The sequence below is a fragment of the Pempheris klunzingeri genome, chromosome 1 (assembly GCF_042242105.1).
Source record: "Pempheris klunzingeri isolate RE-2024b chromosome 1, fPemKlu1.hap1, whole genome shotgun sequence".
In the NCBI taxonomy this organism is placed as follows: domain Eukaryota; kingdom Metazoa; phylum Chordata; class Actinopteri; order Acropomatiformes; family Pempheridae; genus Pempheris; species Pempheris klunzingeri.
The window spans coordinates 17,240,920-17,258,480 of NC_092012.1; the positions used below are offsets into that span (position 1 = coordinate 17,240,920).

At 40.6% G+C, this 17,561-nt stretch overlaps 4 protein-coding genes across 8 annotated transcripts in view; 2 read left to right on the forward strand and 2 right to left on the reverse strand.

The window, feature by feature from the left end:
* Nucleotides 1-158: 158 nt before the first annotated feature.
* Nucleotides 159-3,679, reverse strand: cox4i1 (cytochrome c oxidase subunit 4I1). The gene is made up of 5 exons (XM_070834974.1): nucleotides 3,612-3,679; nucleotides 2,681-2,757; nucleotides 1,403-1,567; nucleotides 1,127-1,258; nucleotides 159-482 (listed from the first exon to the last, which is right to left on the reverse strand). The coding sequence occupies exons 2-5, from the start codon at nucleotides 2,754-2,756 to the stop codon at nucleotides 346-348; spliced, it is 510 nt and encodes a 169-aa protein (XP_070691075.1). The 5' UTR covers nucleotide 2,757; nucleotides 3,612-3,679; the 3' UTR covers nucleotides 159-345.
* Nucleotides 3,680-3,776: 97 nt separating this feature from the next.
* emc8 (ER membrane protein complex subunit 8) lies at nucleotides 3,777-7,193 on the forward strand. 2 transcript variants are annotated; one of them, XM_070830248.1, is made up of 6 exons: nucleotides 3,777-4,311; nucleotides 4,751-4,827; nucleotides 4,928-4,997; nucleotides 5,670-5,764; nucleotides 5,935-6,102; nucleotides 6,222-7,193. In XM_070830248.1, exons 1-5 carry the CDS (start codon nucleotides 4,099-4,101, stop codon nucleotides 6,092-6,094), a joined length of 615 nt encoding a protein of 204 aa, XP_070686349.1. In that variant the 5' UTR covers nucleotides 3,777-4,098; the 3' UTR covers nucleotides 6,095-6,102; nucleotides 6,222-7,193. The 2 variants fall into 2 exon arrangements, with proteins under 2 accessions (XP_070686349.1, XP_070686340.1); XM_070830239.1 differs by having other exon boundaries at nucleotides 5,935-7,193.
* A 2,459-nt stretch (nucleotides 7,194-9,652) lies between these two features.
* Nucleotides 9,653-12,572, forward strand: gins2 (GINS complex subunit 2). The gene is made up of 5 exons (XM_070834588.1): nucleotides 9,653-9,789; nucleotides 10,053-10,167; nucleotides 11,236-11,335; nucleotides 11,482-11,608; nucleotides 12,133-12,572. The coding sequence occupies exons 1-5, from the start codon at nucleotides 9,700-9,702 to the stop codon at nucleotides 12,259-12,261; spliced, it is 561 nt and encodes a 186-aa protein (XP_070690689.1). The 5' UTR covers nucleotides 9,653-9,699; the 3' UTR covers nucleotides 12,262-12,572.
* A 1,807-nt stretch (nucleotides 12,573-14,379) lies between these two features.
* Nucleotides 14,380-17,561, reverse strand: part of gse1b (Gse1 coiled-coil protein b) — a 116,251-nt gene continuing 113,069 nt past the window's right edge. For all 4 annotated transcript variants that reach the window (XM_070848947.1, XM_070848867.1, XM_070849029.1 and 1 more), the window contains one exon: nucleotides 14,380-17,163. In XM_070848947.1, the coding sequence (XP_070705048.1) occupies nucleotides 17,023-17,163 (141 nt within the window). In that variant the 3' untranslated portion in view covers nucleotides 14,380-17,022. The remainder of the gene's footprint in view (nucleotides 17,164-17,561) is intronic.

Sequence of the window (17,561 nt, forward strand, 5' to 3'; positions counted from 1 at the left end):
TTAAAAATTGTGTGGCAAATCAACCACACCAACAAAATGTATTTTAAAATCACCTGATTAAATTTGAGATCTAGTTTGTCTGACCTCTAGTCATTTAACGTAAAAGTAGTATTGAAGTGTATGACTCAAAGTTAAAACAATTAAAAGAGCTGGAGATGTTTTGTCAATTTAACAGGTTTTATTCTTATTTCTATAACATACAATGACCTTAAGAGGAAGAGGTCTTCCAAAATGCACAGACTGAGGTAATGTGAACAAATGATGAATGCAGAAATATAGGTATTCTTGTATCTTTGAGTTGGTCTGCCTTTACTTTCAGGTATGTATTATGGTCCTCTTGGCCCTTTACTTTTTCCAATCATTCTTTTCGTAGTCCCACTTGGATGAGATGCCCTGCACTGGGTTCATTCTCATGTCCAACGCTCTCTGCAGCTCCCTCGCTTTGTAATCAGGATCAAATGTGTGGGGCACGGGTCCGTACACTGCAGAGAGACAATATCAAATTGTTAAGTGTATAATTAATAAAGTAAATAATTCTATAATTGATGATGGCATTCCTCTTCTCCGTTTGAATTTTGAAACCAGCCTCTTTGACTGTATGCCTCCGCCAACCGCGTCTGTCCAGACCCAAGAGTAGTGTCACCAATTCAGTTTGAAGTTCAAGTGTGAAATCTGCTCCTAAGTTACTGCACTGAATACTGGCTGGAAATGTGTTTTAGCAGAGCATTATGATGTTGAACTTCTCAATATACAATGTCATTACTTCATTGTTTTAGCATATCAGATATTTGTGTAAAGGTTGTCATTAGTAGCATATGAAATCTTGAGTTATGGGCAAAATTTGTTTTGTGAGGGTACAGTTACCTTGATGCTTGACAACTAAAATCGAAATCAGCTCATCCTTGAGTCCAAGTGGAGTACCAAATTTGAAAAAGTTCCCTCAACATGTTCCTGAAATATCACGTTCCCGAGAATGGGATGGACGTACATACGCCAATGCCGTTTTATGCCACTGGCCATGGCTGACGCAGGAGTGGAGCCATATAAACAGAGTCATCAAAACATCAAATCTTGTACAGATTTGCAAGCACATCATTGCCAGTCTTGCCATTATACTTGGACGTACCATACTTTCTCTGCCAGAGCACAAACAGGCCAGTACAACCCATTAAGAAGAAAAACCCTGCAACCACAGACTTCCACGTTGATGTTGTCTGGTTCATCTCAGCAAAGGTCTTTTTGAAGCTGATGCGGTACACTGAATATTGGAAACACAAAATCAAGATGATTAAAATTGTAATAGATAAGAAAATGACTTTACAATTGACCAATGCAATACACACTATTTGCCATCAATCAGGTTGAAAAAAAAAAAACTCAGTGTAGTGCAATAAGGTCCTACATGCAATCTTCTCCTCATTGGAGAGTGCAGCCCAGGAGCCCATCTCCTTCTCCTTAAGGGACATCTGCTCAGCACTCAAGTTCTGTACATAGCGGATATCCGGGAGGGGATTCAGCTGCTTGTCATCGTAGTAAGGAAGAGTGTAGTCGTCTACCTTGGCAACACCTGCAGGGGACAACACAGAATAACCCATCAAATAAGTTTTGCTAATTCACGTCGACCTTCTCTGAATCGTTGTGTATTCTAAGGCTCAAGTGTTTTGTTTTACTTTTTTGAAAGATTGCATATTAAAACACAGACAAAGAGCATAGTGTTGACCGCTGTGAGCATTACACTGTGGTGTTCTTTGTCATTTAAATCTCAATGCTGCACTTTGTCATCTGCCCTATTCCACAGCTCCTGAAGTGAGTTCCTCTTTTAGCCTCACCCAGAATCTTGTTAAACATTTGCAAAATGAGTAGAATATTTGCTGACAAGCATGGTACAGTAGACCGGTAACGCCCATATGCTGTGCGAGGTAGCATTACTCTTTTTTCTCAATGTAGGCTGGCAACTTTGAAGTGAGGGAAGAGAGAGAGAGAGAACTGCTTTAATTCCCTATCAGAGAGGGCTGTCTGATACAAGGTAAAGGAGAGAGGACATTATAAATATAGCATACACTTCTTGATGTTTAAAGGTGGGCTGCCCCTGTCCACAGCACTGTACTGCCTTGCATCAATTCTGGTAATCTTATCTCCTCTTACAAACTGGCAGGGGCGCTGCCCTTAATCTTCTGTTGGCAACACACTGACTATGGTATAACCTCATACGACCCCCACTGCCCCTTGAAGCCAAGTGACATATATACATAGTTGTGGTGTCAAGTAGTGGTGAGAGGGGAGTGGGAATTTACACAAGCCATCTTCACATTAAAGAAGGGGATTGTGTTGTTAGGGCTTGGATCGGATGGAAAAGGATTATGTTTATATATACAAAAATGTGTTTATAAATTTGGGGAACATGTTCACCCTACTTTGAGCAGGATTGCTGAAGGACTTTGCTTTACTCTTTAAATACATTCAACAATGACTTAAATATTGAGATTTTGCATCCTAAGATGAAGAAACTGATGGCCCTTCAAAAATTCACAGAGGATTTGTCTTTAAGATCTGACTCCAGTGTAATCATCAGTGTGATGGCCTCAAAATGAAAAACATTTTTATGAATTTATGAGGCAAGCTCAATCTGTTGTTAAGCCTTCGTCATTTCAGCTCCTTCGTCATTTAAGGTCATGCTTACCATGTCCCCCTCGTACGCTGACAGATGTGGAAATGGCGCGTTTGCCAACGAGTCGAAGAGCTCTGGTGGCCAGCATTCTGTGGAAGACGTCATGTGAAGGATATTAGTCAACTCATTAAGCACATTTACACACATCTAAATCCAGGATCATGTTTAAAGATCCTCCTTACATTTCTTATGGACTTTCAACAGGCGTTTTCTAATGTTACCATGAAAATGATCCTGTTTCTACTGGGGATCTCGTACATAAAATTCCAGGAATGAATTGTGAACTTATTTTAAACTACACATAGATGGTGATAGGATACTTCAAGGACAGTTAACTGACTTTAAGTGGTCGCAAATCTGTCATATGATACATCAATCATTTGACAACTTAATTGCATTGTTCCGTTATGTTAGACTAAGGCACGCAACTTGTATTAAAAATCATGAACTATATATCTACATGCGCGTCGACTTCTTGTTGTTGAGGTTGTGTGCCCAAACCAAAGGTCTAGCCTTAGCTACACCATAACGGTGAGCTAGGGTTAGCATTAGCTGCAAACACAAGGTCATGCGCCCGGGAAAAACAATCACAGAAATCCCCTTTTCTGTACGCCAATACTGTAAAGCTCCATACTTTCCCATTGCCTCTGGCTGCGTTTGTATAGGCCCATGGCAGACAACTGTACCATTTACTTTCTGTGTAACATATCGCCTTTACGACTCTGATGCTGGAAGCTAATATTAGCTAGTCGCTAAGTTAGCCCGTCCTCGCTCCGACAAAGTCACTTGCTCACAATTGCGTTTCTCGGTCACAACTGCCAATTCGTGTGAGTCGTTACTTACAGTTTAAATATATACAGTGTCAAAGGATACGCGAGTGGCAAAGTAGCATGCACTTCTATATCATTAGATAGACCATGTTGATAAAAAAAAAAAATACAACCTGCTGTCTCTTCCTTACTCACGTCCGCCAATGGTCCAACAGGAAGTTCGGCGGATAAAGGAAGTACGTAAACCAATTTACGTTACCACCACCAGAACGGACGTCATGATGATCTCGGTTTGCGACAGTTCCATTTTGATTTACGGCGCCACCGGTGGTGCAGAAACGAGTGGAAGGTGGAAGTAAGATTAGCTCATATGGCTGGACTGGAGTGCTATCTATCGTGGCACTGAGCCCTTTATCTGGCATAAGACTTGTGATTTATTTTTTGTTGTCACTGTAAAACTTACATGTGCGCCTCAGGAGGCATAGCGTCAGTCACATATTCCGGCAGTCTGCTGAGGTAGATATCTACTTTTCTCCGTGCACCGTATGTAAGTTATCGCTAGCTAACGGTAGCAGACAGCAGTCCCTCCGCATCGTGTAGCCTCTTAACTCCTCTGACAGGACCTGTGTTTCCTCCGATTTAGCCCACTTTCTTACAAACATGCCTATTCAGCTGACAAGCCAGGCTTACTGTAAAATGGTTTTACATGCTGCCAAGTATCCTCACTGCGCCGTGAATGGGTTGCTGGTGGCAGAAAAAACGAAGGAGAAAAAGAAAGACAGCCACAGTGACCCAGTGCTGTGTGTGGACTGTGTTCCGCTGTTTCACGGCACTCTGGCTCTGGCACCGATGCTAGAAGTAGCTTTAACACTGGTGAGTAGCTGTCAAGTAAATATACACTCTGTTGCAAGTTTACTGGGGAGACCTAGCTTGGACTAATGTGGTCTAATGCAACAGCCCTGCAAGGCAAAAGACATGTGTCTGTTGAGACAGTTTTTTTTTTTTGCTTTTTGGGGGGGGGGGGGGGGGGGGGGGGGGTGCCGTAGTTTATATCAATGAGAGTAATCTAAATATTAGAATCACCTCAGAATCACAGCACCTCAAACTACAGCATGCAGCAGTTTCAACAAAGACTGAACATTATAACTTTTATGAATATAGGGTTTATTGGAGGGCAGCTTTAGATCACATAATAAACTGGAAACTAAGTTCCATGTCTGTTGTTTTTCTCTCGTTGAAAATAATCTCGGCCTGACCTCTGCTGTCCTTCTGCTCCATCATGTTGGCTCCGCAACTCCCGCTCCCATCTCAGATCGACACTTGGTGTAAGGAAAATAATTATGTCATTGCTGGATATTATCAAGCCAATGAACGCACAAAGGATTCAAGGTACAGACCATATGGACACTAACACCCTTAGTAGCAGCCAGCTTTTAAACCATAGCCCTCCTCTGGACTTTCACAAAATGTCTGGTCCTTTCTCTTGCAGACCCAACCAAGTTGCAGAAAAAGTGGCTGCCAGGATTTCTGAGAACTTCAGTGAAGCAGCAATTGTTATGGTAATAGTGAATTTAGGCTAGTTTTAATGGACTGTACGAGCGGTCTTTGACATTTTTGTCCATTGACTTCAAGTTATATGAATGACTATGAATATGTTCATCCTATCTTCCACGCAGCTGCTGGTTTTAGTTCAGTAAAGTATTAAAATGAACTCACGGAGTCTGTAAATGTGAAGTGGATCATTTGTCACAGCAAGCATGTGGCGCCAGTCTCTGAGACTTCATATCCAGTTGTAGACCTTTGCTGAAATTAGAAATGAACGTTGTGTCCAAACACTCTGAAAGAGATGTTGTGAGTTTCTGTTCGTGCATTGATTGGACTGCTGTTATGCAGCTACCTCTCAACTTTGGGATGTCAGTGCTTCTGACTAGAACCTACGTGCACCAACCCTGACCACTTCAACAGTCGGTCAGTGATGATGACATATGTAAAATGACAGGTGAAAAGACAAAATTAATACGGTTGTCTGCCTGGAAGATGGTAGAAACACTCATGAGGCTGAAATGTTCTAATATGTCTTAAAAGTAGAGACAGAATTAGTAGAGATTTTTTTTGAATATGCATAAAACATGACACATAACATGTCTGTGTCTCACAGTTACCTAGAATTTCACCAAGCTTATAGTTGATACAAAATCCCTTGTAATTTTATGGGTTTTTTTCCCCCACAGGTGGACAACAGTAGAATAACAATTAGCTGTTTTGAGCCCATTGTGCTCATCTACGATCATCATGAAAACAAGTGGAAAAGCAGAGAAGTAACTTTGTAAGTGTTTCTGTGTTATGAACTATTTCACTGTCTGGATTGTATGTGCCCCTCATCTGCAGCTTCAAGCTCCCTGTGTTCTCTTATCACATTACAATGTCCAGCAAAAACATGGTATACATTTATGTTAGGGGTTAACTGCTAAGCTGATTTCGTTGCCTGTCTTCCAGTGACTGTTTTGAGGACTGGAGCGAGGCACAGAAGATCACATCTGCCCTGTTAGAAGGCAGGTCCTACGAGAACTTGATTGACTTTGACAATCACTTGGATGATCTGAGGAACGACTGGACAAACCCTGTGATCAACAAGTCCGTCCTGGATCTGTGCTGAGACCGTCGGTGAGGAGTACCCCTGGACACACACTGATATCGCTGCCGTTTCAGCGTGCATGATGCTACTTACTGTGTAGCACAGGAGTACAAAAATGCTGAACTCGTAGTCTCTGTTCCATCAAAAGGCTCCCGGACTGACGGGATCTTGCGGAGCACCGACCTGTTAGGCCAAAATCTCTCAAGGGCAAGCGCCATATGTGCACTATTGGCATATGTCTACCTGTGCAAGGTTATATTGAGGTGATGAAGGCAATTATGTTTTTGAATGCAACTTAAATGTTTGTTTTTTTCTGCAATGGTTTGTGTGTATTCATAGCTGTGTGCATAAAGTTAAATTCTAGAGCATTTGATCTATTTTTCCTCTTAAATTTTTGCGGCAAACAGCCGTACAGAGATCAAGTCCTCAATTTAAAAAAAAATAATAATAATTTAGGTGATGATTGTATAACTGAGATATGATTTATATGTTTATTAAGATTTTAGTTTGTTTTAAGTGTTGAAACAAAATTCACACAGAGAACTGTAGTCTGCAGGTGGTCATAGGTGGTTAAACTCAGAAACACTAATTTTGATGACACTGAGCCAGAGGTCTTAAAAGTTTTGTCTCATCAGACTGGATGTTACATGCTAGCTCGATTCCTCCTGTGGATGCACCAGCAATGACAGCGGGATGCCTGAGGAGCTTTGACTTTTAAATAATGAATGCTTACACAAACATTTCTATGACGCATGCCTCCTGTTCTTGTCACTGGTGCGCTTCAGATTGTCATTCTGAATGAAATACATGTTAAGATATTTGCCCGTGTTTATTCAGAGATACAATACACCGAATCAGATCACAGGAATGTGTGAATTTTGTTTCATGTTGGATATCTGTTTGAAGAATTAGGTAAGAGTATTTATTTACACTTAATTGACCACTCTAAATCCTACTGTTTAATAGGTAATGTCTAAAATTGAAATACTTAATGTGAGGATACAGAACTACCTTTGTATTTAAGATTAGAATTAATCAGGAAGAGCTAATTACTTATTAAATAATTGTGTGGACATGATGTTTTTTTTACAGAAATTTTATGAACTGAATGTACAATGAAACCGACTTTTGAAATTATCCGTCAGACTCATCATTTAGTAAAGAATTTTGCTGTGTGTATTCTGTCTCACCACCCTGACAGTTTAGAAAGGGTTGATAAAAGTTTGAAAACCATCAGTTACCAACTCCACTTTGAGTTAGTTTAGTATGACTTAAAAATTACTTATCAAGAGTTGTATTAATGGCTTTTTTGCTGCATCAGTAACATGTCAAGGTTAATGGTACTATTATCTGCTGAGAACAGGTAGAACGGAGGATAATATGAAAGACGTTTTTCACATTTGCACACTCTTTATTAATCGCAGTGGGAAATGCATCATTACTGCAGCAGTGAGACATACCTTAAGCTTTATCCCCTCTAAATACTGACGTTCACTAACTGATCAGATCCTTCCAGGCCTGAAGCTGCTCTAGATGTCATATCCTGCCATTCGCTCACAAGGAGTAATGACTCACAATGCATGTAGTTAAAATAACCAGAAAATGTTGTCGGCCTCCCTTCATTTACACATCATATTTTCTCTTGCCTGGTCTGCTGGCCCCTCCTTGTGCTCCCTCCTGTTATAATATATTGCACAGCCTCTAATCTGTCAGAGACTTTGCCCTGGAACATTTCACATTTAGCCTCCTTGTGACATCCCCCACAATGTTTTATTTCCCAGATGAAAATCTTTCACACCTATTATCTTATCATGTGCAGATGGCTTTCTGCATGCCCTGAAAAATACAGCAAGCTGTCATATGATCCACTCATGACTACAGAACTGACGCAAAGTGCTCACTTCTCAGCCACTTACAGAAATATTTTCAATCGATCAATCCACTAATCAGCCTTAAATCACCAACTTTTGGATTGATATTCTTGATTTCCAAGTTAAAAAGCTACAAGACTATTCTACTCTCTCTCTCTCTATTTATGTATATATATATATATATATATATATAGCCCATATCTTTTTAACCACATGATACAGTATTTTGTATCAATATCCATGACCATTATATGCTACTTTATCATTTTACTTCACTATTTCAGAGAGAAATATAATACATATTTGACACCAAGTAGTTACAGTGAATATAAACATGTTACTTATAAAACATGAGTTTATAAAACGCAATGTTACAGAATAAACTGCCCACCAGTGTATAAAGTAATTACAGTTAACTGCATGTTGACCTTCACCTACTTACACAGTAACACTAAAAGTTAAAATCAGCGCAACCTCAAACATCAACTGCAGTAAATCCACAATTTATGAAATACTCATATTAATAGTAATATTAACAAAAAATATAAAATTGGGAAACTTTTATGAGTCTTTCGGCCGAGTCTTTAACATTTTTGGTTTCATAGAAAAACTTAGATTCATCTGGAATGATTAATTATAATATTAACCCATCAATAAGCTTCACTTAACAAATCATAGGCTATTAATCCAATCATTACCAATACGTCTGTGTAGTAAATACATAAATATCATGTTTTACAATTTGTAATTGTGATGGACTGGCTGATTGAAAAAAAAAAAAGGCAAATCATATATCATATTATCATGGCTGACAGAAATCATCTATTTTGTCTACCAGGAAACACATTCTACTGAAATAGGTGAAATGAGTTAAGCTTAAGTTATTTGGCTGCATTGTGAAAGTCTATGTTTTTTGATGACATATTCAATGATGGGCAAAATATATTTAGGATATATTCACACTGATGAACTCCTTCAAGACAGCAGAGCAGAGGTGTTTATTACAATGATGACGTGTGTATGGAAGTGCTGAAGCTTGTCATAGAGAAGATCACTACTTATAGATTAGGCGCCATCTGTCAACCTGCTCCCCTTTAAGGTGTCTTAACCACGAGGAATCCCACCTCTTATTATACTATACTTACTATACTATACTTTACCTCCCTGTCACCCGTCTGTCTCGAGATATTTATTTGAATTTGTTTTTTCTTGTTCTTCCAAGATAATCGATCTGTTTTCTCGTTTTACCATTTTTGATTTAAAAACCAGGTGTGCTGATGATGTTGTTCTTCATATACGTCTGTAAAATAAAGTGTAAAAAAGAAAAGCGCTTCCTCTTTACTTCTTGGTGAATACTGCCACCTCGTGGCACTTACCTGCAACTGTTCTTGCTGTCACGTGACCCGCTTCTTCCTTCCGGGCTACGTAAAAAGCGAAAAATAAAGGATTAGTCAAGTGTCGTCATGGACAACCGACCACAAACCAGTCAGATAGCAGCGTTCGGACCAACATTTCACTGATAGTTCAGACACACCACACGCAGAGGGTTACATATAAAGACACAGAGGCTGCCAAGTGAGCAAAAAGGTAGAAAACGGTCACCACGTACTTAGTTCGTCTCCTGTTGATGACGACACTGTCGCATCCTTCGTACTTCCTGTCAGTTCATGTAGCAGCGCGGGAAACATCAGCAGCGTAGATGTGAGGGTGAAGTGTTTGGAAATAAACTAAACTAAACCAGCTACACAGACAGAAATGGATCCCTCGGAGGTAGAGTTCCTCGCCGAGAAAGAGCTGGTGAAGATAATACCAAATTTCAGCCTAGACAAGATCTATTTAATCGGGGTAAGTGAACATTTCTCCGTTTGACACTTTGTTAAAGAGCTGACCTCTGATCAGATGCTGATAATTCGCCTAATAGTAGCCACATTAGCTCAAAAGTTGAGAGATGTCAAACGTCCAGCCTGGTGCTGGTGTAACATCAGTGTATTAAGCCAAAGCACCAGCTGTAACCTGCACAGGGCTGTTTGTACATGCTAATGAATGACGAGTCAGGTGGCTCTGTGGGTGGTTATGTGTGATTACAGTGTGGGTCCTTCTGTCCTCAGGGTGACCTGGGTCCCTTCAACCCCGGACTACCAGTTGATGTTCCTGTGTGGTTGGCCATCAACCTGAAACAGAGACAGAAATGTAGAATTGTTCCTCCAGCATGGATGGATGCAGGTAAGCTATACAGCACATGCACTTAACCAAAATTCAGCCTAATATATATGGTATCCTATTATACTGTTCATTGAAAATGTTTTTCTTTAAGTACAAGATAGATCAAATACAACAAGATCTAAATTATTTACAACAATGATTGTGTTTGTTTAAATGGCTCTAACAACTACACACATCCAGAACCAGGAGTAGACCATACAATGGCATCATTTCCCTTAAGCTGTATAGGCAAATCACTCAGAACATTTGTATTGTTATGATTAGTTACACTTAAAAAAAACCAGTGTGCTGAACTGAATCAAAAATTACTGAAAGAGTAGCAGGTACTTTATGAGCTTATATAATAATTCATTAATCTGTCTCTTAGCACTTGCAGACCTCACCCTATCTTTGTCTCTAAGCCCATTGGTTCCCACTGAAGACAACACGTAGATCTAAAAATGAAATGTGTTACAAATTTGTAGTATTTTTTTTTAAACAGGCTCTTCAGGCTCTCTTGTTTTTTTTTTTTTTCTTAGCAAATGAGGCGCAAACAGGAGTAAATAGTGCACTTGTCACTGATTGTTTTTAGCTGCACTGGTATGTATTTACAGCAGTGTGACGGTGTGTGTGGGACTGTGACAAAACAAGCTACAGTGCTCATGTCCATCACGATGCACCGTTTTCATCATGTGGGTCATTGCTGTGTTTTTAATAGTGTTCAGACCGCCACGCAGGTCTGAAGCACACATGAGTACAATGCATCAGGCTTTGGCTGCACAGGATAACTTGTTTGTAGGTTCAATTCATTGCTCAAGAAAAACGTATATGGATATTGTCAGTCTAATGCTCTAAAAATGTCACATTTCCTATCCGACTTCACTCCTCTTTGTGGAGGCACAGCACAGAAGCTGGCAATGCAGAAAAAGAAACAGAAAATCTTAAGCACAAGACGCTGAAAATACTGGAATTGAAACTTGTATGACTGGTGCATCTGAGAGATATTGACATTATGCTGATCTCCTCTGTCTGGCTGTGTGGTTGTTGAAACGACTGTTTTTGGACTTGCCTGCTGTTGATACTGTACAGAGAAACTGGAGGAGATGCGAGATCTTGAGAGGAAAGAGGATACCTTTACGCCTGTTCCCAGTCCTTACTACATGGAGCTGACCAAACTGCTACTGAACTAGTGAGTCATACAAACATAATTAATCCCCATGCAGCAAGAGGGCCTTCTGGTTTATTGTGCTCATGGTGCTTATAGTGATTAAATTCTCCCTTATCGGCTGTGCACGTGGCACTCTACCTTACGTGGCGGCTTGCGTGTCTCTGCAGTGCGTCTGACAACATCCCTAAAGCAGATGAGATCCGCACGCTGGTCAAAGACATCTGGGACACGCGTATCGCCAAACTCCGCCTCTCTGCCGACAGCTTCATCAGTCAGATGGAGGCTCATGCCAAGGTAAAACTGATCACAAACAACCATACACGGGTCATGATGGGACATTGTAGAGCTGAACTCATTGGTGAAGTAATTGGGTAGTCGATCGACAGGAAATGACTCGGCAAGTAATTAATCAGTCATTATGAGTCATTAATTTTTAGAATGACTTTTAGTATCTTGAATGTGGATATTTGCTGGTTTTCTTACTCCACCGTGATGGCAAACTGAATGTGTTTTGGTTCAAAAGCACCTTGGGGATGAAGAGCTCTAAACATTCGTCAGGTAAAGGTGGACCTCGGAGCGCCTTGATTGTTTCTTAATCAACAGCATTAACAGCCATGGTGACAGTGTCTTGCAAAATAATTGGGATTATCATTTTATCCCCTCATCTTTGGGCCCTGCTGCTTCCTTGTTTACTGTCATATTAAGATCCAGCAGATATGAGCACAAGTGTTCGCTGCAGAGAAAAGACGTCATCATCTCGTTTGCGTGTTTAAAACCGAGCATGTCTCCTGTCTCACTCTACTTCGCTCCCTCTCTAGCTGGACAACCTGACTCTGATGGAGATCAACACCATACGAACGTTCCTCCTTGATTCGCTCAACTGCATGTACAAGCTACGCTCCAATCAACAGCCCAGTTCAAGTAAGGGACAGTTCATGGACTATTGATCCACGAGATCAAGAGAGGCCTGCTGAACAGTTTTGGACCTTATCCCAAGAATTTGTGAACGCTGGGGTTTACCCTTGGACTGAAAACATAAATATTTGGACTCTGAAACCAAGTACACAGGATATGTTAGTGGCTGATTGAAGCTGAACAGGATTTTTTCTCAGACTTTTTAAGGGGTTGTATGTTCTTTTTGAGGGAAGCTTACACATGAAATATTTGGACTTTATATGAATCTCCTCCTCGAAAAAGTGTGCAAATTTAATTTAGGATTCTTATTGTTGATAAATACTGCCACCATTTGTTGTGCATGTCAATAGGTAACAAAATAAATGTATTTGTGTGTATGTCTAGGATATATAAATGTAGTCATTTTTTTGCCTGCAATTTTAGAATTGTATTGAATCGTGTGTGACCTTGGCGTATTCCAGAGGGCTCTAGATGAGCGGTGTTCTGCAGGCTTGTCAGACTGATTGAAGGTTGCCTGCAAAATTGTGGTAGAAAAAAAGCTTATGCAAACCTGTCTTTCGGTTAAAAGCTGATTATTTGACGATGAAAATCCTTACCTTTTTAATGGAGTCACTGCTGACCCTGTTGTGTGTGACCTCCCCTGTGCCATGTCTAAAATCTGACCATTTAGTTTGTTTTAGTCACATTAACCTGTTAATGAAGTTACCTACTTCTTCCTTAAAACCACTCAAGGAGGAGTTTTCAGGCTTTAGGAGCCTCTCAAAGGCTGTTCTAGCTGCATACTTAAGGAGGCTTGAGACTAAGTGGTGTACAGTTTATACAGTATGGGAGATAAAGCACAGCCCTGCTCAGCCCCTCTATTTATAAGCGTAGGTGTTGAATCTAACCTGCTGGGTACGATTCAGGAGAAGGTCACTGATCCATAAAATGAACCCCTAAGATCCTTCAGTTCTCCTAGGTGGTGTTCTCCACCAAGGTGTTGATAGATACAGTTGGTTATTGTCAGGCTGGCTGGTATGAAAACAGTTAAGGATAAAAAAAAAAAAAGAGTGAGACCTCCAGGGAGGAGATGTTTAAACACAATCTTCTTCAAACACTTCATAGGTACTAAGCACATTACCACAGGACCTTAAAGCCAAAGCCACCAGGACCCTGAGATTTACAAGTGGTAATATGTAAAAACAATTTCTTAATCTCATCCAGGCTAATCCTAATCTTACTATCTGGTAATCTTTTGACTTTATCCACTGCCTCAGCCTGCTGTGGTGCATAATCAGGGATGTCAAACCTACAGTGAAAACAGTTCCAAGTCATTTGCAAAGACAGAATCATTAGGCACATCCATGGTGTGCATTTTAGGTTTGTAACCTGTGATGATTTGTAGTCTCTGCCAGGCTTTTTTAGCATCAGGGTTAAAAATGACTGCATTATATCACTAGAAGCAGCTTCGTATTGTTATTTTCTTCTTGATCTTATTCTGCACAGTTTTCTTTCCCCTTTACTGCCCCTTTTCAAATAACTTCTTTTTGACTGATCCTTTTGAATTGATCCTGGGTAGGACGTGCCATATATTGATAGCAGCTTCCTTAACATCAGCTCAGGGTGCAAACCAGACAACAAAAAGACTGATCCAATGAGTCTCAACAGGCAGTTAGAAAGGTCGTAGTTTGACCGCTAAAAGTTCAATGTCTTTTGTGAAACAAAAATAAGAAAACTAAAATAACGCTGTACTTTTGTTTTCATTACTTGACTGAATAGTAATGTATAAAAATGTACTAACTTAAGTCCTTGTGGGGACATTTGTTCCGTATTTGACCCATCTTAAATATTTAAGAGCAAAAGGGAGCCGCAGCGCAGCATCCCAGGACCAGCTCCAGTTGTGAGGTCAGTGGAGGGCAAAGGCAGAGCTATTTTTAAAACCTAAAATGAATGTTTTGTGGATTGGAAGGAATCCCACATTTTAACCAAGACTCATAACAATCCTAATCTAAAACCAGTGACAAGGTAATATTTGTTGGAGTTAGAAGTACTAAATTAACAGATCAATAACGAATCTTTGACAGAGTAAAAACTAGAAAGTCATTTTTTTAAGTGTGTTTTACCATCCTGTGAAATTTCCCACAATCGGAACCCACACAAACAGACGAAGGTTGATATTTAACATTTTTGAAATATTTTATTTTCTTTTTTGTCTGAAATCACAGCCATATATTCATAAATACCTAATTACTACATTCAACAAAGAATATATTACATTACAATGAATTCAAACAAGTACATTTTAAAAACAGGATTTCACAGCATCTAGACATCCTCCACTGAGTAATGGGGCTATTGCATGGCCGTGCGTGGGTTGGAGACACAGGGAGGCTGGGTAAGGGGCTCGCTGTACTGCACCTTCCTCCGCAGGTCATTGGCAGCTTACCTCAGCATGCACGCTCCCTCATAAACAGATAGGCTGCGCTCTTGGCTCTCTTCTGCTCTGTAAAAAATGACAGACTACACTCTGTATCCACCTGATCCTCTGAACTGGCTTGGGCCTCATCTGTAAAAAGGTCTCATGGTGAAATGGATTCGCAGAGATGCATTTAGATAAAATAAATCTGTGTTGGTTCTTGACATGCACATATTTGAAAGGTGTGAGACATACAGTGGACAGTTCAATGTAACATGTAAAGTCCCTGATCGCTGATGTTAAGTGTAGAATGTCCATCATGTGGACTGCAACTCATTCACATGCTCCCAAATTCTTGAGGCACTTGTAACAAATATACTGAACGTGGGGGGGGTAGTTGTGCTTCAGTCTTTAAGAATTAACTTTCTGCACATTTCAAAGTTTATTATATTTTTTTTACTTTAAAATACTGATATCCCCAACTCTTCACACCAACCTTTCCCTCCATCATAACTTGTGCACCAGGGGTAAAACCCCTTAAATTTAAAACAATGATCCAAACACCTTGTAGATGGCCTTGGGCACATACAACCATAAGGCTGAGGCAACATGCGTCACAGGGTAGTAAGTCGGTGTAAAACTTGTGGCTGGATCTCAGGGCAGAGCTGACAAGGAGGATGATGGGCAGGTAGAAGTTGTAAACAGGTATGAGGCCAGGTCAGTCAATCCTATCTGATTTTACATTTACTTGGAAATGCCCAGTGTGAGTCTACTTTTTGTGTGATCCAGTCTGTTATTTATAACATGTTGGCAACTTTGGATAGTGAGGGTCCTAAAACTGGGAAAAGGCAGGAGGCAGATGAGTGGGGTGTTCAGGTATTCAGCAGTGGGAGATGGCCAGTGTGGTTTGAATGTTTGGCTACCTAATTGCAACTCAATTTAAAATTAAGAATCCAAAATGCTACTGTATTTCATTTTGGCACTATATCCTCTCATGGCTGCTGATAAGGGCTTGATCTTCTAAGGCGTAACATTATGCAAACCGTCGTTTGAGTCCAATGTCATACAAAGTGAAGTGAAAGGTCCAACGGTAGGAGGAAAGCATAGTTTCATTGGCTGCTTAAGAGACTCTTCATGTCTTAACAAAATAATCAAGTATGTCAAGTGACTAAAGGAAAAAAAAAAAAAACGAAACAAACAAAAAAAAAAGTGTCACTGTGGATTTCGACTGGGTTCTGTATGAGGACACCACGAGCTAACTAGTCATGCCAGCAGCAGTGAAGCTGACTGGAGGAGTTGCTGAAATGGGCATTAAAAATGAGAGACACATGTTGCTGTGAAGGGTGGGGGGGGGGGTGTGAGGGCAGGAGCCATGTCTCAGGACCTCTAAGTAAGCTTTGCTGAGCTCAGACGCCAGGCGAGGTGGCTGTGGCTGGGTCCCAGCTGCGCAGTGCCAGGAGAGAGTAAGAGGGGGAGTGTTCTCTCTCTCTGTTAAATGTCTCAAAATGAGCTGTTCTGGCCAGCAGCAGTACAAACACTAAAAGCAAGGCTTTCTTTTCCAACCCAAAAAAAGCATAAACATATAAAAATGGCAGGCTTTTTCTTTTAAAAGAACAATGATTAAAGTAATAAAAACATACAAAATTCTTTTAAGTCTTCATATTATATACAATACAAGGCTGAAGCACCTTTTAAAATTCTTATTCTCAAATTTTCTATTTCGAAATAAAACATTTCCTTAATTCTTTCCAAAAATGTGCATTTTCTAAGTTCTTCCCTAATTTGAACAGTTCTTTGTTGTAACACAGTACCACCAGGTAGTTCTTCAGCTTTTATTCTTAAGTGCATTTCCAGTTCAAAAGCTCATGTGGCCACTGTGATAAAATCAGTCCCTACTGGCCAGAAGCCTTTGGAGCGTTCAAGTCTCTTGACGACACCCCGTCTGGGGTAGCTGCTCCCTCATTGGCAGGATTGTCTGTGTAGCTGTGGCGGCGAGGGATGCAGGGACTAAACAGTAGAGCAGCAGGGGCTGAAGAAGGTGTGAAAAGCAGGTGCATGTGTGTGTATTTGTGTGTGTTTGTGTTGATCTTCAGGTACTCCTGCCCCATGCTCTCACTGATCTTGGGGTTGGCTACATTGGCACACTTAGTGGCTCGTGGCACAGTCCCTGGCTGGCCACAATCCAAAGACTGCCCGTCCTTCACTGTATGGTCCTGTATCATCCCTCTATCCATTCATTCAGTCACTCAGCCATCCATCCATCCATTCATTCATTCATTCATCCATTCTATCTACCCAGCCATATTCTCCTCCATGGAGCCGCGTGGACCAGTCTGTGAAAAATAAACTCTGGGTGTCAGTTCGAAAAGGGAGGTGGCATTAGTTCAGCGTGTTGGGGTCACCTGGGAGGGTAACCCTTGTAATGGCCGCCTCTCGGCCAGTGCGTCTGTGGCAGCGTCAAACACTTCCTGAAGTGCTCCAGCTCTGCTTGTAGCTTCTCCCTTTCCACTGCTAGTTTCTGTCTCTGGGACATCAGCTCCTGCTCGACCAGGCAGACAGAGAAGACATGAAATATCAAGTTAACACAAAATTACAACGACAACAATGAGGATTGTGATCTTACTTCTAAGACATCAATACAATCTGACTAGTAATTTATGCACTGGATAATTGGCATCTTTAACAGTACTTTCCTCATGTTGCTGTGAAAATTAGTTACCTTCTGTTATAGCTGCCTGTTTTCATTGTGATTTAATTTACTTCAGTTCACAGTGTGGTTTTTAAGGAATTTTGCCCACCCTGAGTATTTACTGTGTATTTTATGAAGGACAATGAAAGGCGTATTTGGAGATGAAAGGAAAACATGTTCGAGGTAGGTAGCCGTGAATTTGGGCTTAGAGATGACACAAGGTGTGTTACAAGGCACAATAACAGCAG

Coding starts and splice junctions, on each gene's coding strand:
- cox4i1 (XM_070834974.1), bottom strand. CDS start 2,756: ATGCTGGCCACCAGAGCTCTTCGACTCGTTGGCAAACGCGCCATTTCC. Junction 1,568..2,680: donor CAGCGTACGAGGGGGACATG/GTAAGCATGACC, acceptor TGTCCCCTGCAG/GTGTTGCCAAGGTAGACGAC. Junction 1,259..1,402: donor CAATGAGGAGAAGATTGCAT/GTAGGACCTTAT, acceptor TCCAATATTCAG/TGTACCGCATCAGCTTCAAA.
- gins2 (XM_070834588.1), top strand. CDS start 9,700: ATGGATCCCTCGGAGGTAGAGTTCCTCGCCGAGAAAGAGCTGGTGAAG. Junction 11,336..11,481: donor ACCAAACTGCTACTGAACTA/GTGAGTCATACA, acceptor GTGTCTCTGCAG/TGCGTCTGACAACATCCCTA. Junction 11,609..12,132: donor AGATGGAGGCTCATGCCAAG/GTAAAACTGATC, acceptor CTCCCTCTCTAG/CTGGACAACCTGACTCTGAT.
- emc8 (XM_070830239.1), top strand. CDS start 4,099: ATGCCTATTCAGCTGACAAGCCAGGCTTACTGTAAAATGGTTTTACAT. Junction 4,828..4,927: donor GAACGCACAAAGGATTCAAG/GTACAGACCATA, acceptor TTTCTCTTGCAG/ACCCAACCAAGTTGCAGAAA. Junction 5,765..5,934: donor AAAAGCAGAGAAGTAACTTT/GTAAGTGTTTCT, acceptor CCTGTCTTCCAG/TGACTGTTTTGAGGACTGGA.